General features: G+C 37.2%; 1 protein-coding gene across 1 annotated transcript in view; it reads right to left on the bottom strand.

Annotated features, from left to right (window-relative positions):
- rngtt (RNA guanylyltransferase and 5'-phosphatase) overlaps positions 1-25,431 on the bottom strand; it is a 153,744-nt gene that overhangs the window by 109,164 nt on the left and 19,149 nt on the right. The window contains exons 6-9 of the mRNA XM_055185675.2: positions 19,779-20,031; positions 18,924-19,033; positions 12,820-12,921; positions 1,027-1,162 (exon numbers count right to left, since the gene is read on the bottom strand). Coding sequence (XP_055041650.1) covers positions 1,027-1,162; positions 12,820-12,921; positions 18,924-19,033; positions 19,779-20,031 — 601 coding nt within the window. The remainder of the gene's footprint in view (positions 1-1,026; positions 1,163-12,819; positions 12,922-18,923; positions 19,034-19,778; positions 20,032-25,431) is intronic.

The raw sequence follows: 25,431 nt of genomic DNA, 5'->3' as shown, positions 1-25,431 counted from the left end.
ACCCTGATAAGTGCAAAAATAGAATTTAAAATATGTAACGCCGGTATCAACGGTTTTGCAAAATCCATATCATGGCGTGACACAATACCGGCAATTACTATCATACCGGTTTATCGCCCACCCCTAGTATACATATAATGTCACTCGGTTCATAAAACACTGTGATTCTTTTCATTTACACCCTAAATGAAACTGAAAACTAAACATCTAAATTTTTTAAAGAAACATTTAGTGAAGATATTGAAGTGAAGATTTTTAAGATCAAAACCTTACAGAATTCAGATCTCCTTGTTAAAACAATCAACTTAAAGGAGACATATCATGAAAATCAGACTTTTTCCATGATTAAGTTCTATAATTGGGTCCTCAGTGATTCTACCAACCTAGAAAATGTGGAAAAGATCAACACAGTAACTTAGTTTTAGTAAACCATTCTCTGAAAGCATGTGAAAAAATAGACAATTGAAATTTGGTTCCCCCTGCGATGTCAAGAAGGGGATAATACTGCACCTTAATCTGAACTATCCAACCACGGCACTGACATTAAGTGCATAGATCAGCTCATTTGCATTTAAAAGGAGACACCTAAAAACAGCACATTTTTGCTCAAACCTACAAAGTGGCAATTTTAACATGCTATAACAAATTATCTATGTGTTATTTTGAGCTAAAACTTCATATAGGTACTATGGGGACACCAAAGATTTATTTGACATCTTAAAAAAGTGAAATGTCTCCTTTAAGTGCTGCTATCATGAAAACACAAGGGTTAAAATGTATTATTGTATATGCCTATATATAAAGAAATGTGCTTTTGTGTCTATGTGTAATAGCATTCAACTCATATTTCTGCTGTACACTCAGTGGTTTTTTAAATGCTTTGCAGCCGCCTCAACTTTCGGCAGAGACACATGAGCTCACATTGACAGCTTATTTTCATCACTCAGAGCTGTGGGCATCTGTTAAGTGCAGGGTTAGAGGAGATCCTCTCTAACTAACCAGATTACCATGCTTTCAATCACTCACCCCATCCAAAAGTGTGTTAGAAAGGTGAATGCGTAGATCTTTCCGGAAGGGAAACTCCAGGTTGGATATGTGAAAGACAGAGTTGTCTCTGTCAATCATATACACTTCATTCTTTCCATCTATTAACATCATGTATCTGTGAAAACAGAAGAGAGAAAACATTTATAGAAATATGCAAGAGTTGTGATGTATTATGAATATTAAGTGGACAACAGTATGTTAAAGGTGCCAAGAATGCATTGTAATAATCTGTTAAATTGTTCTCTGATATCTACATAGAAGGATTGTGGCTTTATTAAGTGCAAAAATGATCCAGAAACAGTTTTACATGTCCATTTACAACCTTAGGATTTGTGCCTAGAATAAAATGGTCTATTATTACCTTATTTGTAAGGGTCACGAATAATAATGTTAAGCTCTGCTCTGATTGGCTGTTTCTCAGAGCAGCTCCTTCAGTAGCTCTGTGTGTGTGTAAACAGACCTTATGTTTGAGTCTGTATCAGACGAAGATGCATATTATGAGGAATAATCAATTGTTTGGAGATTGTTTATGGACGTGTCTGAGTGGAAAGTTTGTGTTTTTTCAGTATGGACCTGCAAAATGTAACTGTAACATCAATAGTAGACCTTCAGCCTAAACGCTAGCATATAGCATTGACTAGCATATAGCATTGACTAGCATATAGCGCTAACTCAGCAGTCACAACCACATTTTAAAAACCTGTGCCTTAATACAATTGAGAATGCATGAACTTTGCTACAAAAACATTGAAGAAATCACTAAGAAGCAATTTCACAATATACAAATGTAATAGGTTAACACCAGAGAGGTAAAAAAAGTTTTGTGATTTGAATAAAAAACAGCACAAACAAGTCTTGATTAAGCAGCTCTTCACAGTTTTAGAGTGGAAATTCATCACAGAAGATGAAGAGCAATGACTCCCATCATCATCATCTACACTGCAGGAACTGATCAGCAGCATTTCCCTCATAAATAAATAATGATAAATAATTCCGATAATGAGTATAATTAGATTTTAAATGATGTTTAATGTGGCGAAATTCCCTGCAGGGGTGATTTATTAATTTCTGACAGAAAATGTGTTTCCAGACCAAAATGACAAAGACAAGTGAAATGAGTATTTAAAGGGATAGTTCACCCAAAAATAAAAATGATGTCTTAATTTACTAATCCTAATGTCATTCCAAACCGTTCTAAATTTCTTTTCATGATAAACGCAAAAGAATACATTTTGACAAATGATAATAAGCACACAGCTGGTTGAAACCATTGACTGCCATAGTAGGATAAACAAATGACATGGAATTCATGGGAACCGGGAACTTACCATATTTTAGCAAAATATTTTCATCATCATTTATTCACAATACTTTCATAGTATTTGTTTTTCCTACTATGGAAGTCAATGGTTTCCACTAGCTTTGTGCTTACCATCATTTATCAAAATATCTTCTGTGTTCTTCAGAATAGGGCTGCAGCTATCGATTCTTTTTGTAATCTAGCACTGAATCGATCGAATAATCGAGTAATCGGATACAATTTTTGTGTGTGTTTTTAAACAACCAAAACAAATAATGCATAACGAAATGACGTGGCTGCAAAATGTTCAAGCATTTGGCTTTTATTTCTTAAAAAACAGAGGTATTGACATTTGGCTGCAAAAAATAAGCCTATTTATTTTTACCCATTTAGTGTTTATAAGTGCCAGTGCCAACAATTAAGCACTTTAATTTATTAATATGCCCAACAGGTTTCATGCTGTAATCCAGCCCTGACATCAAAGTAAATATCTGGTTTATGTACATTTCTACACCTGCAGCATTTACCATTAGGCTACTAACAAATAATATATCATTTCTGGGGTGAGCCTATTTGCTATGGTAACAACCTGTGTGTGTGTGTGTGTGTGTGTGTGTGTGTGTGTGTGTGTGCACCTGTGTTTGTGTGTGTGTGTGTGTGTGCACGCATGCTGTGCATGAGGAAGAGTGAAACCCCAGTCAGACGTTCAGTTGCTTCATTGCATTTTGGTACGGCAGAAATACATACATTCATTTTCAATAGAACGCTGCATTTGGTTTGCATCACTTGCATTGCGGTGCATTTTAGGTTAAGAATCCGTTCGAAAAATCACAACATCACGTCCCGCTGTATACAGTGAATGCATGCTGAAATTATTGTTGCGTGGCTACATAAAAGTTTAAGCATATGTGATGCATTGCGCGATCGGTCTGACTCGCGTGAGAGAGACGATGGTGCATGCGTGTGTGTGAAGGCGGGGGTTCTTTTTTAAGCTATACTCTCTTGCAATTGAACGTGAATATGTTTACTACTTAAAACATCAAAGCTAAACATCATATCTAGTCAAACTGCATAACGACATCGCTACAAATACAGTATGGGATTAAAATCAGCTGAAGCTACGTTACCTTGTTTCATCGACGCTTGGTGAAACAGCAGTGGATGTTTTTGGTTCAGATGCTGAATGTAATGATAATGTAATGATCCCAAACTTTAGACATTCTCTCTCTGGCGTTTATGGACATATTTACTCTTCGCCATCGCGCCAACTAAATTCAAAATGTATCACGTGCTATGATGTGCTTTCTGAACATTGAACATGGTCCGTGTGAATCAGATCTCGGTGCGTGTAGTGCGTGTCATAAGAATTTAACGAGGCTTCGAAGCAGAATTTTTGCCTCGAGGAATTTTTTGAATTGAGTTAATCGAGTAACTCGATGAATCGTTTCAGCCCTACTTCAGAAAAACGAAATTCATACAGATCTAAAACAATATGATGGTGAGTAAATGATTAGAGAATTTTCATTTTTGGGTGAACTATCCCTTTAACAGACATACTGTATATGCCCTTTTCAGACATTTAGGCTGCATTTAAACTGCCTATTTGAAGTGACTTGATATTTTTCCCTCAAGTAGCACATATGACCAACGGATGTGTAAGCAGGTAAGCGCATTGATTTGATAATTTCCAATCGGTTTCAGGCTACATTCATATGGGGAAATAAACCGGATATGAATCAGATACATGCATTCGCATCTGCAATTTAAGTGGACAGATAGGATATTCCCATATTAAGATGTTTAGTGCATCATTAAAAATGCGACGTCAACTGAGGTGGATACCACACGCGATCACATGACTCTTCTTAGCAGCGCAACAGAGGATGACGGCTCCGCTCAGTGCAGTAATTTTTAAGTTTTATGCCTTATGAAAATAAAGCTCTATAATCTTATAATAATTTTGTTTGTTAACAATGTTTGTTTGTTTGTCAGTATGTCTACCTTAAAATTGTTTTGCCAAGTGTTTTGTGTAAATGCAGATAATAGATAAGAGTCGCTTTTAAAAGATGATGTAAGCGGGTTGTCAAAATAATCGGATACAGGCAACAAATAGGAATTTGGCATCAAGATTTGCAAACAAAAATTTTAAAACTTTTTGGTGTAGTAAAATATATTAGATAACTCTCATTATTTCTACATTGTAATATTAATATTTATTGAGAACTACATGTATAGTGTCTGCACATAGTCCTAAAATAACCAAGAAAATTTTAACTGAAAAAAGGAATTTAGCACATTTAAGTCAGTTTAAAAAAAACTTGAGTTAATTTAACTTAAACGTAAAAAATCCATTAAATCCAACTACAACATTAAAGTTAAATGACTTAAAATTATCAGCACATGTCATACACACAATCCTTTGGGCCTGAATATTTAGATTTTTTAAGCTTTTTTCATAGAATAAGAACTGATAAGAACTTTAACTACTTAAATAATTGTAAATAAAATGTACATAAAAAGGTTTAAGCTCTTATATTATTGGTGTTGTTTTGTTGTAAATGATAATTTTGTTAAGTCACCATTCAGATAATCAATGTTTACTTACATGAACCCTGTTCAGAACATTTTATTGTATTTCTCTCCACAGTGCTAACAATGCATGCCAAAAACACAGTGTTGTGTGTTTTTAATGTGGAGAACTTAAAGACTTATAGTCAGTCATGAATTTTGTATTATAATGCCATTTATAACACTAAGAGTAACTAAGTCCATATAACTATGTTAAAGAAAATAACAAATAGTGAATACAATCCAGCATAGAACAGTAAACAAGATTTATTTAATATTTTTAGGACAACGATATTCTCTAACAAAATTCCTTCACAAAAATGCAATTATTTTAGCTTCTTGCTAAAAAAAATATTTCTATAGAAAAATACCCAAATTTAAGAGTTTATAAGCAGAGAAAAAAGTATAGATAGGATTAAATTTTTTCCCCGTTTTGTTTCGTTCTTTCATTTGATATATTTGTATGTTTATATATTTTTAGAAGAACATGAAAATGGCTGGTGGGGTATGAGTTAAGTGACATTTACTTAATTATTTAACAAATGTTTTATGCATTATTAAGTAGATTTTATTTGATTTTGGTTGGTAAGTTGTACTCAAAAAGCAGTAAATTTAACTTAAAAAAAGTTGTGCAAATTGTAACTAGGATTTTTTTAAGTAAATTAGTTTTTTTCAGTGCAGGGTAAATCCAGCCTCTACAAAGGCCATCAGAAAACAAATGTATATATGGGTCATGATTTGATTTGCATCAAGTTCAGGTCAGGTTTCAGTGTTTTGAACCTTTGATGTTTGTCCTTAGTATATCAATTACAAAATTGTCATCATATCAAACCCCTCAAAAACTCCAACTCCTCTTATAACAGAAACATAATGAGCTCTATTATAAACATGTTCATTATAACACACCACAACGCTTTGCTTTCCCCCAGAGCAAACGTATCAAAGACACATGCTGATCTTCATAAGCCCTGAGTGACCACAGCTCAGAATAATGGGCTTGTTAGCACAGATCTCCAGTTAAAGAGATCAGCAACGCTCTTATAACTACTCACTTAAAAGTGAAGAATCTTCATCAAAGAACCGTTGTGTTCAAGATGGGTTTGAATCACTACAATACACCAAACCGGCATGTTCAGCACATAAAACATCCTGCGTGGTTCCTCTCTGCGGATGTGTCCTGTGGGCGAGCGTGTTTAATGATGCTGAGGCGGACATTTGATGCTGGTTTGAGCACACGAGCAGCGGGCGATAAGAGAGAATCATTATAGACTGAGCTGAGGTGACCTGAACCATCATTAAACTGCCCTCTATGACTCCAATACTACAAAACAAAATGTCACAGGAGGATCTTATTGAATATCATTGAAGGGCATGTGGCAGATTCTTCTTTCTTTAGTGACATCTCAAAGTCAAACTCGACATTTATAACTCAAATTTACCTTCACAGTCCCGGCCAGAGCTTTTACTCAAACAAAGCTGCGAAAACTCGATTATTAGTCTATGTGCGTGACACAACAACATATTACTTACAGTGAGGAAAATAAGTATTTGAACACCCTGCTATTTTGCAAGTTCTCCCACTTAGAAATCATGGAGGGGTCTGAAATTGTCATCGTAGGTGCATGTCCACTGTGAGAGACATAATCTAAGAAAAATTCCAGAAAGGTATGATTTTTTTAACTATTTATTTGTATGATACAGCTGCAAATAAGTATTTGAACACCTGAGAAAGCCAATGTTAATATTTGGTAGAGCCCGACCGATATGCGTTTTTTCGGGCCGATGCCGATACAGATATTAGGGAGTAAAAAAAGACCGATAACGATATATCGGCCGATATTCTTTATGTGTATATTATAGTTCTGTATGTACTACAGTATATTATACTAAAGTACTGTACATAGAATACACTATATACTTTAACATAATATACTGTATATGAATAAATACAATGCAATGCAATGATCACTCACAAATGTGGTGATCACTCACAAATGTGGTGATCCAACACTTATATTGATGTGACAAAGATGTGTACTATAGGCAAGAAGTTAACAATAAACTTTATTATCCAAAATTAGTTAGATATCAGTGCACTAAACAGTAAACTTGACTTATTATAAATAACTTTAAAACACAAATAGAACAAAACACACAAAACCTGCATCATCTGCAGTTTTGACGAGAATAACGTTATAAAGAGAAACTTATGAAGTCATTGATTAATTTTGGCTTTAAAGTAAGTTGTGTACTTCACAAATTAGTTAGCCACTCACAGTTACGAAGACAATGCTTGACGGAGCACATACTAATGTACGCTATGTTTAATGTTGTGCACAACGTTTTTATAACACAAACCCAGGGTTCCGTGCAAACTTTAGACTTTTATAAAAATAAAGCGTCTTCGCTCCGCCTCTTTTATTTAGCAAGGGTGTAGAGTTGCGCGAGCTTATTTAATCAATTGCTCTGAAATTAGCATGTTAACTAACAACACAAGCAGCAGTAATCTCATATAGTGTTATATAAGTGCACGGCTGCGCGTAGTTTAAACGTGTCATTTCTCCGTCTCGCGTCTTTCTCCCGCTTGCGTTTTAACTCGCAAGTCGACAAAGAGACGGATTAAAAACACCAAATGTAAGCGGGAATGCGTCTCTCTTGTCCATTTATAATCCAATCGACCAAAGCGCGTCTTAATACCAGGTGTAACAATGTTGTGAAGAAGACACTGCGTGATTGCTTCCATGCCACCTGAACTGAGAGACTGAAGAGACTGTCTGAAGTGAATGGGGTGGGGGATTGGCTGGTGTCACTACAGTGAGTGATCTGGGTCACCATTAGCAACCAGTATGGCGCACTCTGCTGGACAAACAAGTACTTACATCTTTCAAATGCATTTAATGTGTTCTGTAACAAACGTTCATATCGGCGCATATCTGCGGCTTATACGCCGATACAGATATATCTGCGACATGCTCATATCGGCCGATAAAATCGGCAAAACGATAAATCGGTCGGGCTCTAATATTTGGTACAGTAGCCTTTGTTTGCAATTACAGAGGTCAAACGTTTCCTGTAGTTTTTCACCAGGTTTGCAGGAGGGATTTTGGCCCACTCCTCCACACAGATCTTCTCTAGATCAGTCAGGTTTTTGGCCTGTCACTGAGAAACACTGAGTTAGATCTCCCTTCAAAGATTTTCTATTGGGTTTAGGTCTGGAGACTAGCTAGGCCACGCCAGAACCTTGAAATGATTCTTACAGAGCCGCTCCTTGGTTATTCTGGCTGTGCGCTTCGGGTCATTGTCATGTTGGAAGACCCAGCCTAGACCCATCTTCAATTCTTCAATGCTCTAATTGAGGGAAGGAGGTTATTCCCCAAAATCTGGAATACATGGCCCCGGTCATCCTCTCCTTAATATAGTGCAGTCGCCCTGTCCCATATGCAGAAAAACACCCCCAAAGCATGATGCTACCACCCCCATGCTTCACAGTAGGGATGGTGTTCTTGGGATGGTACTCATCATTCTTCATCCACCAAACACGTTAAGTGGAATTATGATCAAAAACTTCTATTTTGGTCTTATCTGACCACATGACTTTCTCTCATGACTCCTCTGTATCATCCAAATGGTATTTGGCAAACTTAAGACGGGCCTGAACATGTGCTGGTTTAAGCAGGGGAACCTTCCGTGCCATGCATGATATCAAACCATGACGTCGTAGTGTGTTACCAACATTAACCTTGCTCCTCCCATGTAAGTTCTGGGCTGATTTCTCACCTTTCTTATGATCATTGAGACCCCACGAGGTGAGATCTTGCATGGACCCCCAGTCCAAGGGAGATTGAAAGTCATGTTTAGTTTTTGTCATTTTCTAATGATTGCTCCAACAGTGGACCTTTTTTTCACCAAGCTGCTTGGCAATTTCCCTGTAGCCCTTTCCAGCCTTGCGGAGGTGTAAATTTTGTCTCTAGTGTCTTTGGACAGCTCTTTGGTTTTGGCCATGTCAGTGGTTGGATTCTTACTGATTGTATGGGGTTCTTATTCAAATAATTAGTCTAACAGGCCGTCAGGGCAGCACTGATTTGGCGACATTTACAGTACATTAAAACATTAGGATAGGTGAAGAAAAGTAACTGATCCAGCACTGCAAACACAGTTTAGAACAAACAAAGAACAGGAATCAAACATTATGGTAACAAACATGCTCCACAGCGTAATGTTCTTTGAAGAAGTAAAAGTTAAAGAAGAAAAACGATAGTGTGTGTGCAAATGCTGTCTATTTCCTTTGTATAAGTGTTTGTAGTGGAGTGTCCTGTATAAATATTTTCACACGCATGCGCTGTGGTACATGGACTGTACGCGCGGTCTCAAATTTTGGGCTGCACCTGGACCCTGCTGAAGACAAAAATGACGCCATGCGGACGGCGCGCATAGGAGGACGTCCCTAGTATACTTTCGGCTTAATTTAGGATAATATATGGAGTGAAGGCGGACATTTTAAAGGCAGACTAACAAGTCTTTGAGGGTCAGAATTCTAGCTGATAGACAGGTGTTCAAATACTTATTTGCAGCTGTATCATACAAATGGATAGTTTAAAAATCATACATTGGGATTTCTGGAATTTTTTTTATATTATGTCTCTCACAGTGCACATGCACCTATGATGACAATTTCAGACCCCTCCATGATTTCTAAGTGGGAGAACTTGCGAAATAGCAGGGTGTTCAAATACTTATTTTCCTCACTGTATAAAGTGCTCTGTTACATTATACCATACAAATGCACAAACATGAATGAATATCTAAAGAGAACACAAACTAAGCAACATAAATAAAATATAGATATTCAAACAGTACAATGTACAGGGTTCTAACTCAAAGTCAAATGTCAAATTACTTTTCACTGACAAAAAAGTTGAATTATAATGATATATGTCCGGGATGCTGTGAGCCTGGATAATGTAGTGTACATTGTGAAAAAAAGTAGCTTAAAGCCCCACTAACCTAAAAAATGCACTTTTAAATGTGTTTCTATCAGAAAATGAGTCGGCAGTGTGTGTACAAAAACATCATGTTATTATACAAATCCATCTTTTCTTCTTTGTGTAATCTCCTTTAAACCGCAACAGTCACACAAAACAGGCTGTTGGGGATCCCCTATCAATGTGATGTCACACTGATTATGCCTCAACATTAACCCCTCACAAACTCCACCTCCACTTATGAGCACGTAGTTCAATCTTCTGCCAGAGACACATGTTTTGATGTAGTCCCCCTACTTTGAATACTGGGAGGGGAACAGAAGCTTTCTTTGCATTTAAAGAGACAAACACAAAAACAGCACGTTTTTCATTGCAGCCACAAATGGCCATGTTCAACATCATATAATGAAAGATCTGTGGTTTATATCAAACTGAAACTTCACAGACACATTCTGGGGATATCAGAGACTATTTTAACATTGTTGAAAACACCTAGGTTAGGAGCTCTTTAAGGCGTGAAATAAATAAACAGTGCCAATAAACAGACATTTAAATTGTAGTCAGCAGAAGCTTGGACCCGGAAAAGACATTCCTTATGTCACAAGTTAGCAAGCGGATTACATTTTGCTAAATGGAAACTCATATTCAAAGCAACAAACAAAAATCCCTGATATTCCATGGCTTGGACAAAAAATATAAAACTCCCTGATTTTCAATGTCTGGAAAAGACCTTTTAAAATTCCACAATATTCCAGAAATTCCATGATAAGCAGGAACTCTGAATGTAATGACATTCAATCAAACACTGTGTGACTGATTAAACAAATCATAACGAGACATTAGAAGTGACAGCTCTAGCACAATTAACAAAACAATGCATGGAAATTAGCTGGTATTGAATGCAACATCATCAAGTATGTAAATGTGTGTAGCATAAAACAAAGAAAGCTTAATGAACACAATGAAAAAAGAAAACATTTTGCATGAATTTGCAAAAAGAATTCATTAAAAAAAAGATGAAAAGTGTATAAAAGGAATAAAATGGTTTGCTGGAATTCTGGAACAAATAGGAATTGTACACATTAAACTTACAAAGGTGCACCTTTAAAAGAAAAATCTCAAGTTTATGGCCAAAATAATATAATACACAATATACTTGTGTGTTAGACCCCAAAACAAAGACGCTTCTTTACAGAGCACACATGCATACTAGGCAGTCCCTGACGGTTTTCGCAATATCTCGGAACGCAGCGCAAAATCAATAAAATGTTGCATTTTTTGCGATCCTGCATAATTTCTCATTTCATTGCAAATTCAAAATAATCATAAAATAAAAAGATCATGATCTTATATTATGTCATGATACGGGATAGAAAATTTTGTGCACATGCACATATCCTTAGCAAGTACCCTGCTATATAGACAAGCAACCCTGCACCCCATATTAATCTCATGAACACATAAGCCAGAGTCTTGCATGAGACAACAGAACACCCTGTTATCCGACAGCAGCATTAATTTAATTGGTTAACCTACCGGACCGGCTTGACTCTAACCCGCAAATCGCGCAGTAAATCAATTAGAAACCTTTATCAGTCTTCAAACAGACTGTGAACACAAATAAGCACAGGAGCGTTTAAAAACAGCTGTGTATCAGCGTGTATTGAATCGAGTTAAAAAAGGTCTTGTGTCCGGCCATGCTTACTGATTTCCCAGAATCCGCACCGCAAATGACACGTTAATATTATTTCACCCGATAAATCATACGGGGTACCCGCCTGCGTGCAGGACCCTGTTAGCCACCTGTTAGCTCGTGAGGACCGCACTCCTTTATCCTTTAAAGGGACACTACACTTTTTTTTGGAAATATTTCATTTTCCAGCTTCCCTAGAGTTAAACATTTGATTTTTACCGTTTTGGAATCCATTCAGATGATCTCCGGCTCTGGCGGTAGCACTTTTAGCTTGGCATGATCCATGGAATCTGGTTGGACCATTGGCATTGCGCTAAAAAATAACCAAAGAGTTTTTATATTTTTCCTATTTAAAACTTGACTCTTCTGTAATTAGATTGTGTACTAAGACCGACAGAAAATGAAAAGTTGTGATTTTCTAGGCAGATATGGCTAGGAACTATACTCTCATTATGCGTAATAATCAAGAACTTTGCTGCTGTTACATGGCTGCAGGAGGCGTAGTGATGTTACGCACTGCCCAAAAATAGTCCCCTGCCATTGAATGTTACTAAGGGAACTATTTTCGGCTGCTGCGTAATATCATTGCGCCTCCTGCAGCCAAGTTTTCCAAGTTTTAAATAGGAAAAATACTGAAACTCTTTGGTTATTTTTTAGCGCAATGCTAATGGTCTAATCAGATTCAATGGATTATGCTAAGCTATTTATGGTAGCCCGGTTAGGAAAAATACAAATTAATTAGCAAATTTCTCTGCAATTTTCTGGAAATTACCACCGCAGTCATTTTAATCGCAAAAATCAGCTGGGTATTACGAACAATTTGGCGATTCGATTCTTTTGTAAATGGGTTTGATTGTTGATTAATGATTAGTTACCAATTTTGCATTAAAAATGTTCGTTTTACACACATGATATTTAATTGGTGTGCTGTCACTTTAAGATCTGCATGTAATGCATGGATCACATGCATTATTTCAGAATTGTTTCAGGCTATCAGGGACTGCTTACAAGCCCTGCCTAAAGTAAGGCACACTAAGAATGGATTCAGTGATTCCCCTGAATTGATATTGTTTTGTTAAATTGAAGATTGATTGTTATTGGAGAATCAATATTTTTATTGTCTCAATGCAAACAGCACAGGATCGAGAAATACCGTCACTTTTTTTTATTGTAGTATTCTTGGTATCAAAGTCCTTTTTTGAAATATTGAGATCTATGATTAGACTCACCGTGTGCCGTCTGCCTTCCAGCTGACCTTGTACACGTTCTGCTCTAACAGACGAATGTTCTTGCGGTCCATCGATACGGGCTGAGCACCAGGAAACCCAGATCTGTCCGACATACAAACAAACATCATATATTTAATGCACACAAATGACAGACTGAATTCTTCAAATTCACCTCAACTTATCAATGAAAGGAAATACTGCTACTGTTTACAAGAGGATAAAAACTCACATCACCTTTCATGAAAATGGTCAGAATCTGTACGCCATTAATTACAAAGGGCACAGATCCCACATGTTCTTTACAGTGAAAAACATTTACAACACACCAAAGATAAACAGGTACATCTTGTGAAATGTCAACATCAACTGGAATAAATAGAAATAGGATTTTCTGTCACATTGGTTAACACATTTAAACAAGATCTATATTAAATATGTGTTTTAAAACTGATAACAAGTAAAGATGGTTTCTTTTATTAGGGGTACTCTAGGTCATAACTAGCTAAAGCAAAATCCAATCTGCACAGGTACATTTCTGCCCATTTCATGTTCTGTGAGAAAGCGTAAATTAAATTGCGAATTTAAAACTTTTTTTTTACGTTTTCAAGCTCTGCAGACATGAGAAGAGATACAACAGTGTCTGTGTTTCCAGTAAAGATTTGCGCAAACTTTAGCGTTATTTTCTAAATATCAACAAATAACGATAGCGGGATGATAGCGTTTCCATTAAGCGATGTTATGCAAATAAAAATGTAAATAAGCCATTTTAAAAACCATGACCATGGGTGTGTTCGACTTCATATGGCGCCATGCAGACAAGACATGCGGCTGACATAAAAATACAGCGAGACCGACTCGAAAGCACACAGAGCAGTCGACTCCCGAATTGCTCTTGCTGCATTTTGTTGTCATCTGCTTGTCGGTTCTTGTGACGCCACATAAATTCGACCACACCTTCGACCTTGTCCTCCAACCAAACAAAATGTTTAAAGAATGATCATGTGACTTTAACGCATGTCAGGTGACCAGTAAATGCGAAAAAACCATTGCAGTTTGACGATATATTCCTTTTTTTCCGAACAAAAAAACTTTTTGTGATATAAGGGAGTTTTTTATTCAAAATTGCCATGTTTCCATTGGACGCATTTTCAATCCGATATTTACATTTTCGCAATTTGAAGGGTAATGGAAACGCAGCTAGTTAAAAGCTTTTCCCACAGATTTCCCACAAACTTTTTTATTTAGGTCATTATGCATAGATTGTAAACAATATTTAAACAGCCATTATACAGTAAATGTACAAATAACATTTTGAAGTAAAAACTGCATAACATTTAAATAAATAATAAAAATAATAAAATAAAGACAAAAATGTAAAAGAATAGTGAGGGTATACAACACAATCCTTTTAAAAAGAGAAATTTAAAGCATTTTACTTAATGACTTTTTTAATGACTAGGCGGACTATATGCAGTGACGTCTTCTTGCGAGAAACTCATCAGATCTCCAAAACATGCGTAAATGCAGTTTTCTGCACAGCTGGTTTATTGATTTGCATAGACTGACTGTTGCTAACTATAACCCTATTGTGCTTATGCAATGCTTATCGGTATAAATTACACAAATTGAAGATTTATTAACACAAACTGAAGAAGGGCTTTAACTCTTCCACCACCATTGACGAGTTATCTCGTCAATTAGGAGAAAACGCTTCCCTGCCAATGACAAGTTTTTACGGCAATCCATATTTCGGCTATTATCCACAAGTGGCGCTCTTACACAACTTATAAAACACTAATACCTTGTTTACCATGTCAGTCCAAATCTGATTTTGGTGCATATGAGATTTGACAGAATCACTGTCCATTAGGGTTGTGCCGATGGACGATATCATCGTCCATCGTGATGGTTGACTGACATCACGATGGAGAGACACCATCGTGATGCCACGCCCCCTCCCCACTCCGCTGCGAGTCGAGTCGACATACACTAACTCTCTTCTATTATAAACTTTAGGTAACCTAAAATCTTTGCGGGAATTGCTCTATAAATTAAATTCAAAATATAACTAATGCATATATGCTATTTTAAATACTGTAGTCTATGCCTGAGACGTGACGTGTGTTAGTCTGTGAAAATATCCTGTCAGGCATTTGATCTTGACATTGCTAGAATCTTGTCTTTTTACATGTTGTACATTTAACTTAAAATAATTAATTTTGTACAAGAAAACAGCCCATATTAATCATTTATTAGTAGCCTTTTGTAGTGTCTCGGGAGATCGTGCTCATCGTTACATAGCTATGAGGCTATACTGCACTGAAGCGGCGGTTTAAGATATAAACCCAGAATTCAGCGAACGCCAAAAACAAGAAAACGGGAACAACACTCCGACCGAAACGCGGGATTTACATACACAGACCATGTTTAAATTTCGACGATGAAATTTCTGGCCAGAAATACCAACTTGTTCACTTTTTCTAGTTTTAATAAGCTGCGGATTGAAGTGCTGGCCGCTCCCCGCGGTGCTGAAGACCTGCTCTGACGGAGTACTGGTGCCAGATATATGCACAGATATTTAGCCTATGTGCAACCTATTGGAAAGCGCGGAGGAGTCATTGGGTTAGTAAAATAATTAATTATAGCTTTTAATTAGAAGAAAAGAATATTTATGTACAGAGATTTTTTTTTAAAAAGTGGAATAAAGCTACCTTTTCCCCTTATGTGCATCCTATTAGAAAGAGTCATTAGTTGGGTAATAAAATAACGAAATTATAGCTTTTAAGTACAAATAGTATTTATGTAAAGATATATATATTAAAATAAAAAGTGCACAACTCTTCTTAAGTGAAAGTAATTAAGTAAAATAACGAATAATAATTATATAATAACGAAAAATTAAAATACTCCCCGCCTAACGATATCATCGTCCATCGCGATGGTTTAACGTAACCATCGTCAACTGCCAATTGAGGGGACATCGCCCAACCCTACTGTCCATATTGTGTATCACAACTGTTCAGATCAGATCTGTATCTGCGCTGGCATGACAATTTGCCTCAACGTCTGACGTTGTAGAAACTATATTCTCCAATACATGGACTTTCCCAAACACCTTATCATTTCGTCAGAAATGGACTGTTCCCGCCTTTCGCGCTGGGGTTGCGTTTACGTGACAGCATGATGTAACCAAAAAGCTACACAAATGTGATCAGAGCGGTCAGACTGAAATGCGATTGGAAGCGGATTTCAAAGCACCTCTGGATGTAGCCTGAAACGGATTAGAAAAAAAATGTATTTTTATATGCTTTTTGACAGTTCACACATTCTAAATGTGATTGGATTCCAATTTCAATTTTTTTTATTTGGACTGCATTTGAACTGACAGTGTGAACAAGAACTTATGCTGCGTTTACACCAGCCGCGGTAGAGGCGTCAAGCGCAAGTGATTTCAATGTTAAGTCCATGTGAAGACGCGTTGATGCGCGTCTGGAGGTCTCGCGGCGCGGCGTTTGGTGCGGATGAGGCGTTTGGTGCGGTAGACGCAATTCCGCCTCATTTGCGCATCTAGTTCGCGTGAATTGAGCATCTCACACGGTACACGCAAATGGTGCTTTTTGTGCATTTTGTATTTGACGTGAATTTACGGCTGAAGCCTGAGTTGACAAACTTGAACTTTGGCAGATTTTCGCGCCGCGTTAACAAATCAGGAGCCTGCTTGCTGCTGTGGCGGCAGTGCCACCCGATGTCACTCATTTAACATGAAGGAATGCTTGATATTGTCTGTGAGCAGTCACCCGGAGATATACGACACAAGTTCTTATTTCTATATAGACAGGAAAAAAAGGACCTCGCTTGGAAGAGTGTCAGTGAGGACATTGGGCAACCTGATAAGTTGTAAGTACATTTAACTTTTGAGTCACGTGACGTTTATCGATCCGCGCCGTTTATTTCCCCCCTATAGTAAGGTTACCAAATACAAACATCTGCCATCTTGCAAACAGACAACCGCATAGCACTTGCCCCTCCCACAAGAAGCAGATTTTGCCTCTGACGCGTGTCAAATGCTTGCTTTCAAATGCATTCAAACTGTTCAAGCGGCAAACTAGGCGCGGTAGACGCGATTTTGATGCCTCAAACACGGTTAGTGTAAACACAGCATAAAACATCCATGGATTCAAAAACAGTAAAAGTCTGTGTATGCTTTCATCATTGTTCTGAATCTGATCTCTAACAAAAGTCCTGTACAAAAATGCAATGATCTCAGCTTTTTGTTAATTTTTTTGAAGAAGAAAAAGAAGAAGAAACCTACCCATATTTTTAGTTAATTCTTAGCAAAAACCCATGTGTTCTTTCAAAAGTATGTGCTCATTCATGTGTAATTACTTCCACCCACTAATCAAAGTATTCTCATAAGTGTAGAATCTGCTATTTAAAATACATACGGTCGAGTCGCTCGACTGGCTGAATCCATGTTGTGCCTCCATCTTTGAAATACATTCCCCGACGAGGGACATTCCTAAAATTCAAGCTCCGCCTTTCGCGCTTTCAGACTACACTCACGCTGGCCGCTAGCTGAAGCCTCCGGAGGTTGCATGTGTAGGCGGTATACGTCATCAAGACAGTCTTATTTCAGAATATTAACAATTATAAAGCTGACAATTATTCTTAGTTAATGGTAAATTGATGTAATATGCTTATGACTTGCGAATGTAATGCTCACTTAATTTAAATAAACCAGGCTTGATGACGTATGCAGCCCGCAACCTGCGTAGACTGAATCCTTCGGATTCAACAACAGCTGCACACCGTGATGATCCCGCGATCTAATGCTTTGATTTGAGGCAGATTGGAAAGCCTGTTGAAGACCTATTTTCGAGGACATTAAAACACGTCGCCAAGGAAGCGAAAAGGGGATTTAAAACGACAACGCGACAGAAAAACAACAAGACCATAGTCAATATTGGAGTAATGCTAGTTTTCCAAGATGGGGCTCAAGGGACACCAAAGTTGCCTACTTTGTATCTTCTCCACAGGTAATTCAGCATATTCGTTTACATCTATATACAGTCTATGTTGTAAACTTGAAGTTTTATAGTTCTTTGGCTAACTATAGCATGGTTATGCATAACACTTGTTAGTGTAAACACGCATGTGGTTTAATGTGTTCGAACAGCCAGACGCCGTCTCTCCGCCCATTTATGTAATCTGAGGTACTGAGATAAATGTTCTTCATCTTTTCTGACCTCTAGCACAAACACACGGTCTACAGCGCTATTTTTAGCCTTTCATTGATAAAACTAATGCAGCTGACTCTGACATAATATTAGTTCGCGTCCATTTAAACCCGTCATTACTCCCGCTCATGATTAAATGACAGGAGAGGGACTCGTCCACAGACCATCTCCTCAGTAATCTGGAGAGAAGCGCTCAAAAATAGACAAAAAATTAAACACCAAGTGTAAACGTGATGTGTCTCTCTCGTCCACTTGTGATCCGATCGACGAAAACACATCTTAATATCAAGTGTAACAGCCCCTGGGATATTTTTCCTCGCGTGAATGGAAAAAGGAGTGTCTAAGCTACGTTTATGGTTGCTTTTTGTATGTAATTTTAACCGGACATATCATGAAAATCAGACTTTTTCCATGTTTAACATAAATCTGTGTGCTTTGACGGATCACAGGCAAAGGACATTGCAAATTGTAAATTTTTTTCATTGCTTTTGCTTTGTAGCTACTGGAAGCCATGTTAACCTTGGCATGACACGGCCACCGTACGAGTTAAAACGCGCTCCGAATAGGGGGGAGCTAGAAAGTAATATTCAGTTGGTTGTCATATAGAATTTCACCCCTAGATGGGAGTAGATCCAACAAAGTGGAGCTTTAAGCTTTTTTTTTATAATTTATAAACATTTTTTTTATAATTGCGATTTTTCCACTTTCTCTGATACTGTGACTCGTTTTGAATTATCTCTGTTAAAAGTGGGGCGTTAAGAATCTTTGACATTTACAGACCTCATGATTGAAATCTCACACATCAGTCAGACAGGCTACACACACACACACACACACACACACACACACACACACACACACTCTCACCTGTCCCACTCGGAAAACTCCTGACATTTCCGCTGTACCTCACCGAGCTTGGGCTGCGTCGTTACTTGAGTGACTCCTTTGACAGACACCCCCTCGAGAAACACAGCGCCCTAAACCATACAAGACACAAACGACACATTTCAGACGACCTGTCAAAGCCTCACACTAACTACATGGCTTTCTGCTAACCCAGAATACTAACAGGTCACATACATCCTAATGTTTATGTGACATATCCGTGATATGCTGTCAATTACCACAAACATAAGATATAATTGAATGCATCCGTCTTGCACTTTTTAAGCTGTGCTGCAAAAATCCAGCTGTGAACAATTCACACATAAATACGCAATGCTACAAAGTAGTCTTTATAGTATTATATTTATAATGTTCATCTAGACGGGAACGTGGGTGGCACTTCAAATTAATGTTTACATTTTACTGTCACACGGTTAATATAATGTGTAAATATAATTAAAACATTACACCTGTTAGCATGAGACTGTTGTAATATAAACGCGTGCAAATTTGACTTTGTGAAGTTATATCCAGGCATAAATGTGCTGCGGAGAAAACCCCATGACATTTTTATCTGTGCTTAGACACCAGAAATAATGCTGCTCAACTATCTGCAAAGCAATGTTTACACGAAGCAAACCTCATGTGCACAAATCACATCCTCTGCTTTGAGAAGTGTTCCCACTTTAAATAAATGATTTAAGACAACTGAACAACTGAACTTGCATATATCTGCCTTTAACTACAACTGTATGCATAAGCTGGAATGTGTCTTTGAGATACGAACATAATTGATTCAAAGACAAACAAATTGTAACTAAAGCAGAATGGACGTGCCAGTTTGAGTCGTTCTTTCTTCTTTTTGGCCTGACTGGAATGAGAGGAGCTGGGTTCAGAGCCCGGAGCGATGTTGTTCCCATCATCATCCACCTCCTCCTCTTCGTCATCATCAAAGCACCATTCGGGGAGGGAGGGGGCGGGTGGGGTATCCTCCACATCACCATAGCGACGAAAGAGCTCTTTAAGATAGTCTCCTTTATAGATGCCCGGGGGCCGAGCTTGAGTGAACGCCGCCACCGCCGCCTCGATGCTAAGAAACAAAAAACACATGCTGATAAATTAATTACTTAATAAACTGATAAATACATAGACATACTTAGAATGTTTGTGTTAAATTTTTAACGTAAGCGATTAAAAAAATGCCATTTGTCAATCGTTTATCTCTACCCACCTGCCAATTTCAGTAAGACTGTCATTGATCAACTGAAACAACCAATGGTTTCAAAATTTTAGTCACAGTATGACACTGATAATATGTTCAATTTATCATGAAGTGGCACTTCTGGTCCTCTATTCGTGTTAGATGGACATCTGTTGCATGTCAAATCAAAAGTACCTATTGCAACTATGTACACATGATTGACACGGAGGTAACCATAGCAATGTTCTTGTCCCTCCAGAAAAACGCGATTATTCAATCGCATGATTCAAAGCATAATAAGTCAATGTCCGCATATTTATGCGGGGGTCGCATTTTTAAATACGCCGCACTTTCACCGCATAAATTGCAGATTTCTGCTCGCAAAATATGCGGGGAAGGCATGATTTTATAATCCCCGTATTGTCGTAGCAAAAAGTCATATATATCTTAGCAGAAAGTTGAAAAATGTTGCATTTATTTCACACATGCGTACTGCGCAGCCATGTCCCCTGTTGTCATTCGAATGGTAGGAAGTGATGTAATTACGTGACGTGAACATCAATGAAAAGCTGCAAACAGTTTTTGCAAGTTCAGCGTTGTGGCGCTTAACGGTTTATGGTTTTGGCTCAAGAAGCAATCCATTTTTTGTTGTTATTAAAATAAAAAACTGCTAGTCACAATATTTTGATCTTTGGGTAAAGCATTTGGATTTATTTCGGTTTATTATTTGATTTTTCGTGCAAGATCTGGCAACAATAGTCAGCAAATGTTCGTGCCTCTGTCATTTTCTGCACCGCATATACAGAAGACTTTTCCCCTAAAAAATATGCAGCATATTTGTCAAATCAACATATATTTTTATGTTACATTAAAAAAGTAAGTTAAACAATTTCAACTTGATTTTATAAGTTATGTCAACTAGTTTAAGCAAAAACTTAAAATAGTAGGTTGAATTGACTTGCAAAACCAAGTTGTTTTAACTTCATGCTGAATTAATTTTTACAGTGTAGGCATTTATTTTTTCAGAAGAGAAACCAGTCATGTCCATGATGCACATTGAAATACTTTATTAACAACTAGTTCTTTAGTTCGGGATCTTATGAAAAACTTTCCATTATTTTATGCGAAGCCAATGAAAATCGAGCAGGACCAAAACATTTTACAGCCGATCACTGTCAAAAATGTTCAGTGATGATGTCCCAAGTATAATCGCAGCAATGTGTTCTTAATATGACAAAGTAAGTGTTTTTATTAATGCCATTAATGTTTATTTTTTATCAGTGTATACCACTAGTCAACTAAATGAATATAACATGGCAAAGATTAATGCACATTTATATATTGATTCAACGGATTTATAGCATTTAGGAAAAAAAACCCATGAATTTATTGCATTTTGTGGAAAAAAATAATCCGTTTCTATAATAAATCTTTGAAAATCAAAATTTGGATTTGAATTTTTTATGTTTTTATAACCTAAAGATGCTATGTGAATGTTTGTCACAGAAAATAGTGTTTTTCATCTTGTCACTTTCTTGGTATAGAAAACACATTTTTGCCCAAATTAGTCAAAATGGATTTATCGCATTTTGGAACCAAACTATTGTGCCCTTAAATAACACGAAAAACTATAACTGCATCTTATTTTAAAGGCTGCGCCCCCCGGAGGTCGCATTTGTAGGCTGCCTACGTCACTGAGGTTTATTTCTCTAGTTTATATTTCGGAAAAGCAATTAATACATTACATTGTACATTTTTATATATTTATGCCATTGGCAGACACTTTTATCCAGAGCAACTTGCAGTGCATTACATGCTACTATACATTTTATCAATATGTGTGCTTTGTGGGATCGAAGCAATGACCTTTTGCACTGTTAACACAATGCTCTACCAACTAAGCTACAGAAACAAAATAAGACTGAAACTAATGCTGCGTATACACCAAACACGAAGCATCACGTTCCTCGGTCTAGATTACTCGCGGGATTTAACTTTGTGTCATGCAATTTTTTAACTTGCGTGTATATTTTAATGCAAAATTCTCAATTATAGTGCTTTTCAAGATGATAAACTACATGTCTGCATCCAAATTTTAAAAGTACTTTTGCAATTAAATTTATTATTTCTGTATTTTTATACAGTAATGTTGAAAAATGTTGACTTTATTTTTTACCCATTCGTTCGTTTCCTCGTGAATAATAATATACATCTTAAAAGTGATGTCATAACTAGGCCTTTACTTTTACAGGAAACATTGCGACATTAAATTAAACAGAACCAAATAACCATAGATTATGAAAAAGTGAAGATAAAATATATTGGATTTTCATAAAGCTCTCCTGAAGATGCCCAAGTCACTACATGATAAATATGTTATTTCCCTTCACTAGCACACTCCATTTCAAGTGAATGCAGGTAAGAAAGTGAAGGGATTTAAAAGAGTAAGCCCTCTTTTAGATAAGACTACATTCCTGCAGAATAACAAGCAAACGTCTAAGAAGCTTTTGGACGCACAAAGTCTTTGGAGCTGACAAATGCCAGAAGTCAACTTGCGGTGCAATAAATTGATACGTCAATTACATGCGAACAATTACAGATGTGCTGTGGTTAAAGTCTCATAAAATATCAAAACAGATCGATTCAGTTTTATTCCAGAAGCCCATTCGCCTTCGCAGAGATTCATTCAAGTCCCCAGTGAGCGATCGAGAGCAGACAGCAAAACCAGCAATTTCAACTACACTGCAAACACAATTACAAGCTTCACTTCAAAAGAAAAGCCTTCACACGCATGACAGCGCATTCAGATGATATATCTGATACAACATTAGCTGTTTTGCTTTGATTAGACACAACTGCTTCTGAGATTAAGTGGCAATTTTACAGTTATGTTTTCTTAAATCACAGGAGTTACTAATATCACACACATCCACATCAAGCTAATTTGGAGCTAATGGCATTTATCATGGGATATTTTCTACACCCTATCTGAAACCTTTCAGCTGAAACCGAAAATAAACTTTTAGCAGATTTATGAGCCTTTTGTACAGTAAACAACTCTTATTTACATGTTTATCTATGCTTGTTAAGAACAAACGCAGAGTCGTATCATTAAATGATGAAGATTAATTTTCTTTGTTACTGTGCATTCACACCAGGGGCCCTATCTTGCACCCAGCGCAATTGACTTTGTCAGTGACGCATGTATCATTTCGTATTTTGGACCGGTGCACAGCGGGTTTTTCCCTCCAAAGACGCACGTCGGCAAACTAGGGAATGAACTTGCGCTCCCTGGGCGGTTCAGCGCAAAAAAGGAGGCGTGCTCCGGCGCAAACCATCTCTTATGCTATTTTGCAGTTTCAAAAAACAATTGCGCTACTAACCAAAAAAAACTAGTCTAAAGTCAGTGGCATGTTGCGAGTAGTTCATTATGCTATTTTAAGGGCGCATGCTTGACTATAATGTATAGCGTGCACAACGCGCATTGCTTATCTGATCTACACAGATGCGACAGTTATTTTTGCAAATCATAAATTGTTACAGTAAAAAATATTAATAGCTACATGAGATAAGGGAAATCATTAAATCATAAATTGCTACAATAAAAAAATATTAATACATGAGATAAGGGAAATCATTAAATCTTAAATTGTTACAATAAAAAAATATTAATACATGAGATAAGGGAAATCATTGTGTGAGCATTGTGGTTTTTATTTATTTTGTGTGGCAGCGTTAAAAAAATTCTCATGCAAATAACGATTAAAATATTTTCATAATTTTGTTGTATGGCTGTATTACGTTTATTTTATCTAAATGATAATTAAATTGTTTTCATAAGAAACCTTAATGTATATGAACTTGATTTGTAAGTGTACTTTGGGGTTGGACCTTGCTTGCGTTTCTTGGGTCTGATTTCAAAGCCCCCAAACCCTTTCAGCGGTGAGGGTGGACGCAGCGATGTCCTCCTGTGTGCCCGGCGTGCCCGTATTACGCTGGAAAGCATGGAATCCCCCCGTCTCCTGACATCATTGTAGTGCTTGGCGCAGCTGATGAGACAATTGCGGATATTTCCTCTCTGTTTAACCGACGCTGATTCGGGCGGGTTTCTCCCATTCTCATACAAATCAACTTCTCTGTCTTTGACTGCTCTTACAAGAACGTCGGTCTCCTCGGCTGTGAACCGCTCCTGGCGTGCGCCTGGTAAATCCGTCATAATAATAGCAACCCGCCATGGACATTGCGCCCTTGCGTTTAATGTTGGAATGTTGGATAGCGTTCTGATTGGTTTATTTGATGTTACGCCCAAACCACACCTATGAATAATGAACCTACTTCAGACCAACCCCTTATTGATTTGCGCCTGGCGCAAGACTTATTTCTCCGGCCGGGAAAATAGCAACAGCGCCCAAGATCCGCCCACAAAGTCACTTGCGCTTTGCGCTTCGGACTTGCGTTTCAGATCGTTAAAATAGGGCCCCAGATGCGGAAGAGGCGGCAAGCACGAGTGATTTACATGTTAAGTCAATGCAAAGACGCAAATAGGCACGGTACGGCAAATGGCGCGGTGCGAATTGAGCATTGCCGCTGGAAAGCGCGAGTTGAAAAATCTGAACTTTGTCGGAAATTCGCGCTGCGTTAACCAATCAGCATGACACGAAAATCCACGTGAATGTCTCAAATGACTAGAATTTCACGCGTGAATGAAGCGAGTAAACTTAAAATGTTCAAGCGTCCAACTTTGCGCGAATAACGCGTTTTTGACACCTAAACCGCGTCTGGTGTGAATGCACAGTTAGAATTAAACAAAGAAAATGAGATAAAACAAGCAACAGAAAAGCACTTTTACCCACCATTATTGAAAACAATTAAAGAGATCAAATGAAAAACCCTCTAAGTGCATTATCATCATGAGATGGTGATATTTGGTTTTGCATCTGAGCTCATTAATGGCATAAATAATGTAATAATGAAGAAATAAATGTTTTATATTTCATAATGAAACACGATTTTAATTAAATTAATTAAATAAATTATATATACTCAACTAAAATCGATAGTATATTGGCATTTTACTGAGTCATATAATCAAATTTATTTTTTCAATTTATTCAGAAATTAAACAAGTAAATGGCTTAATTCTCTCTAGTTTAACCAACCTTTTATTTGCAAAATAGTAAGAGTAGTATGTGATTGAATTTAGCCAGTCTTTATGAATGAGTCACTGAATCATTGATTAATCCGGATTTAGTAAGGAAACATCTGTATGTTACTCAGAAACGCACAACC

The sequence above is a fragment of the Misgurnus anguillicaudatus genome, chromosome 18, assembly GCF_027580225.2.
Source record: "Misgurnus anguillicaudatus chromosome 18, ASM2758022v2, whole genome shotgun sequence".
Classification (NCBI taxonomy): domain Eukaryota; kingdom Metazoa; phylum Chordata; class Actinopteri; order Cypriniformes; family Cobitidae; genus Misgurnus; species Misgurnus anguillicaudatus.
This window is presented reverse-complemented; position numbering and strand designations above follow the sequence as displayed.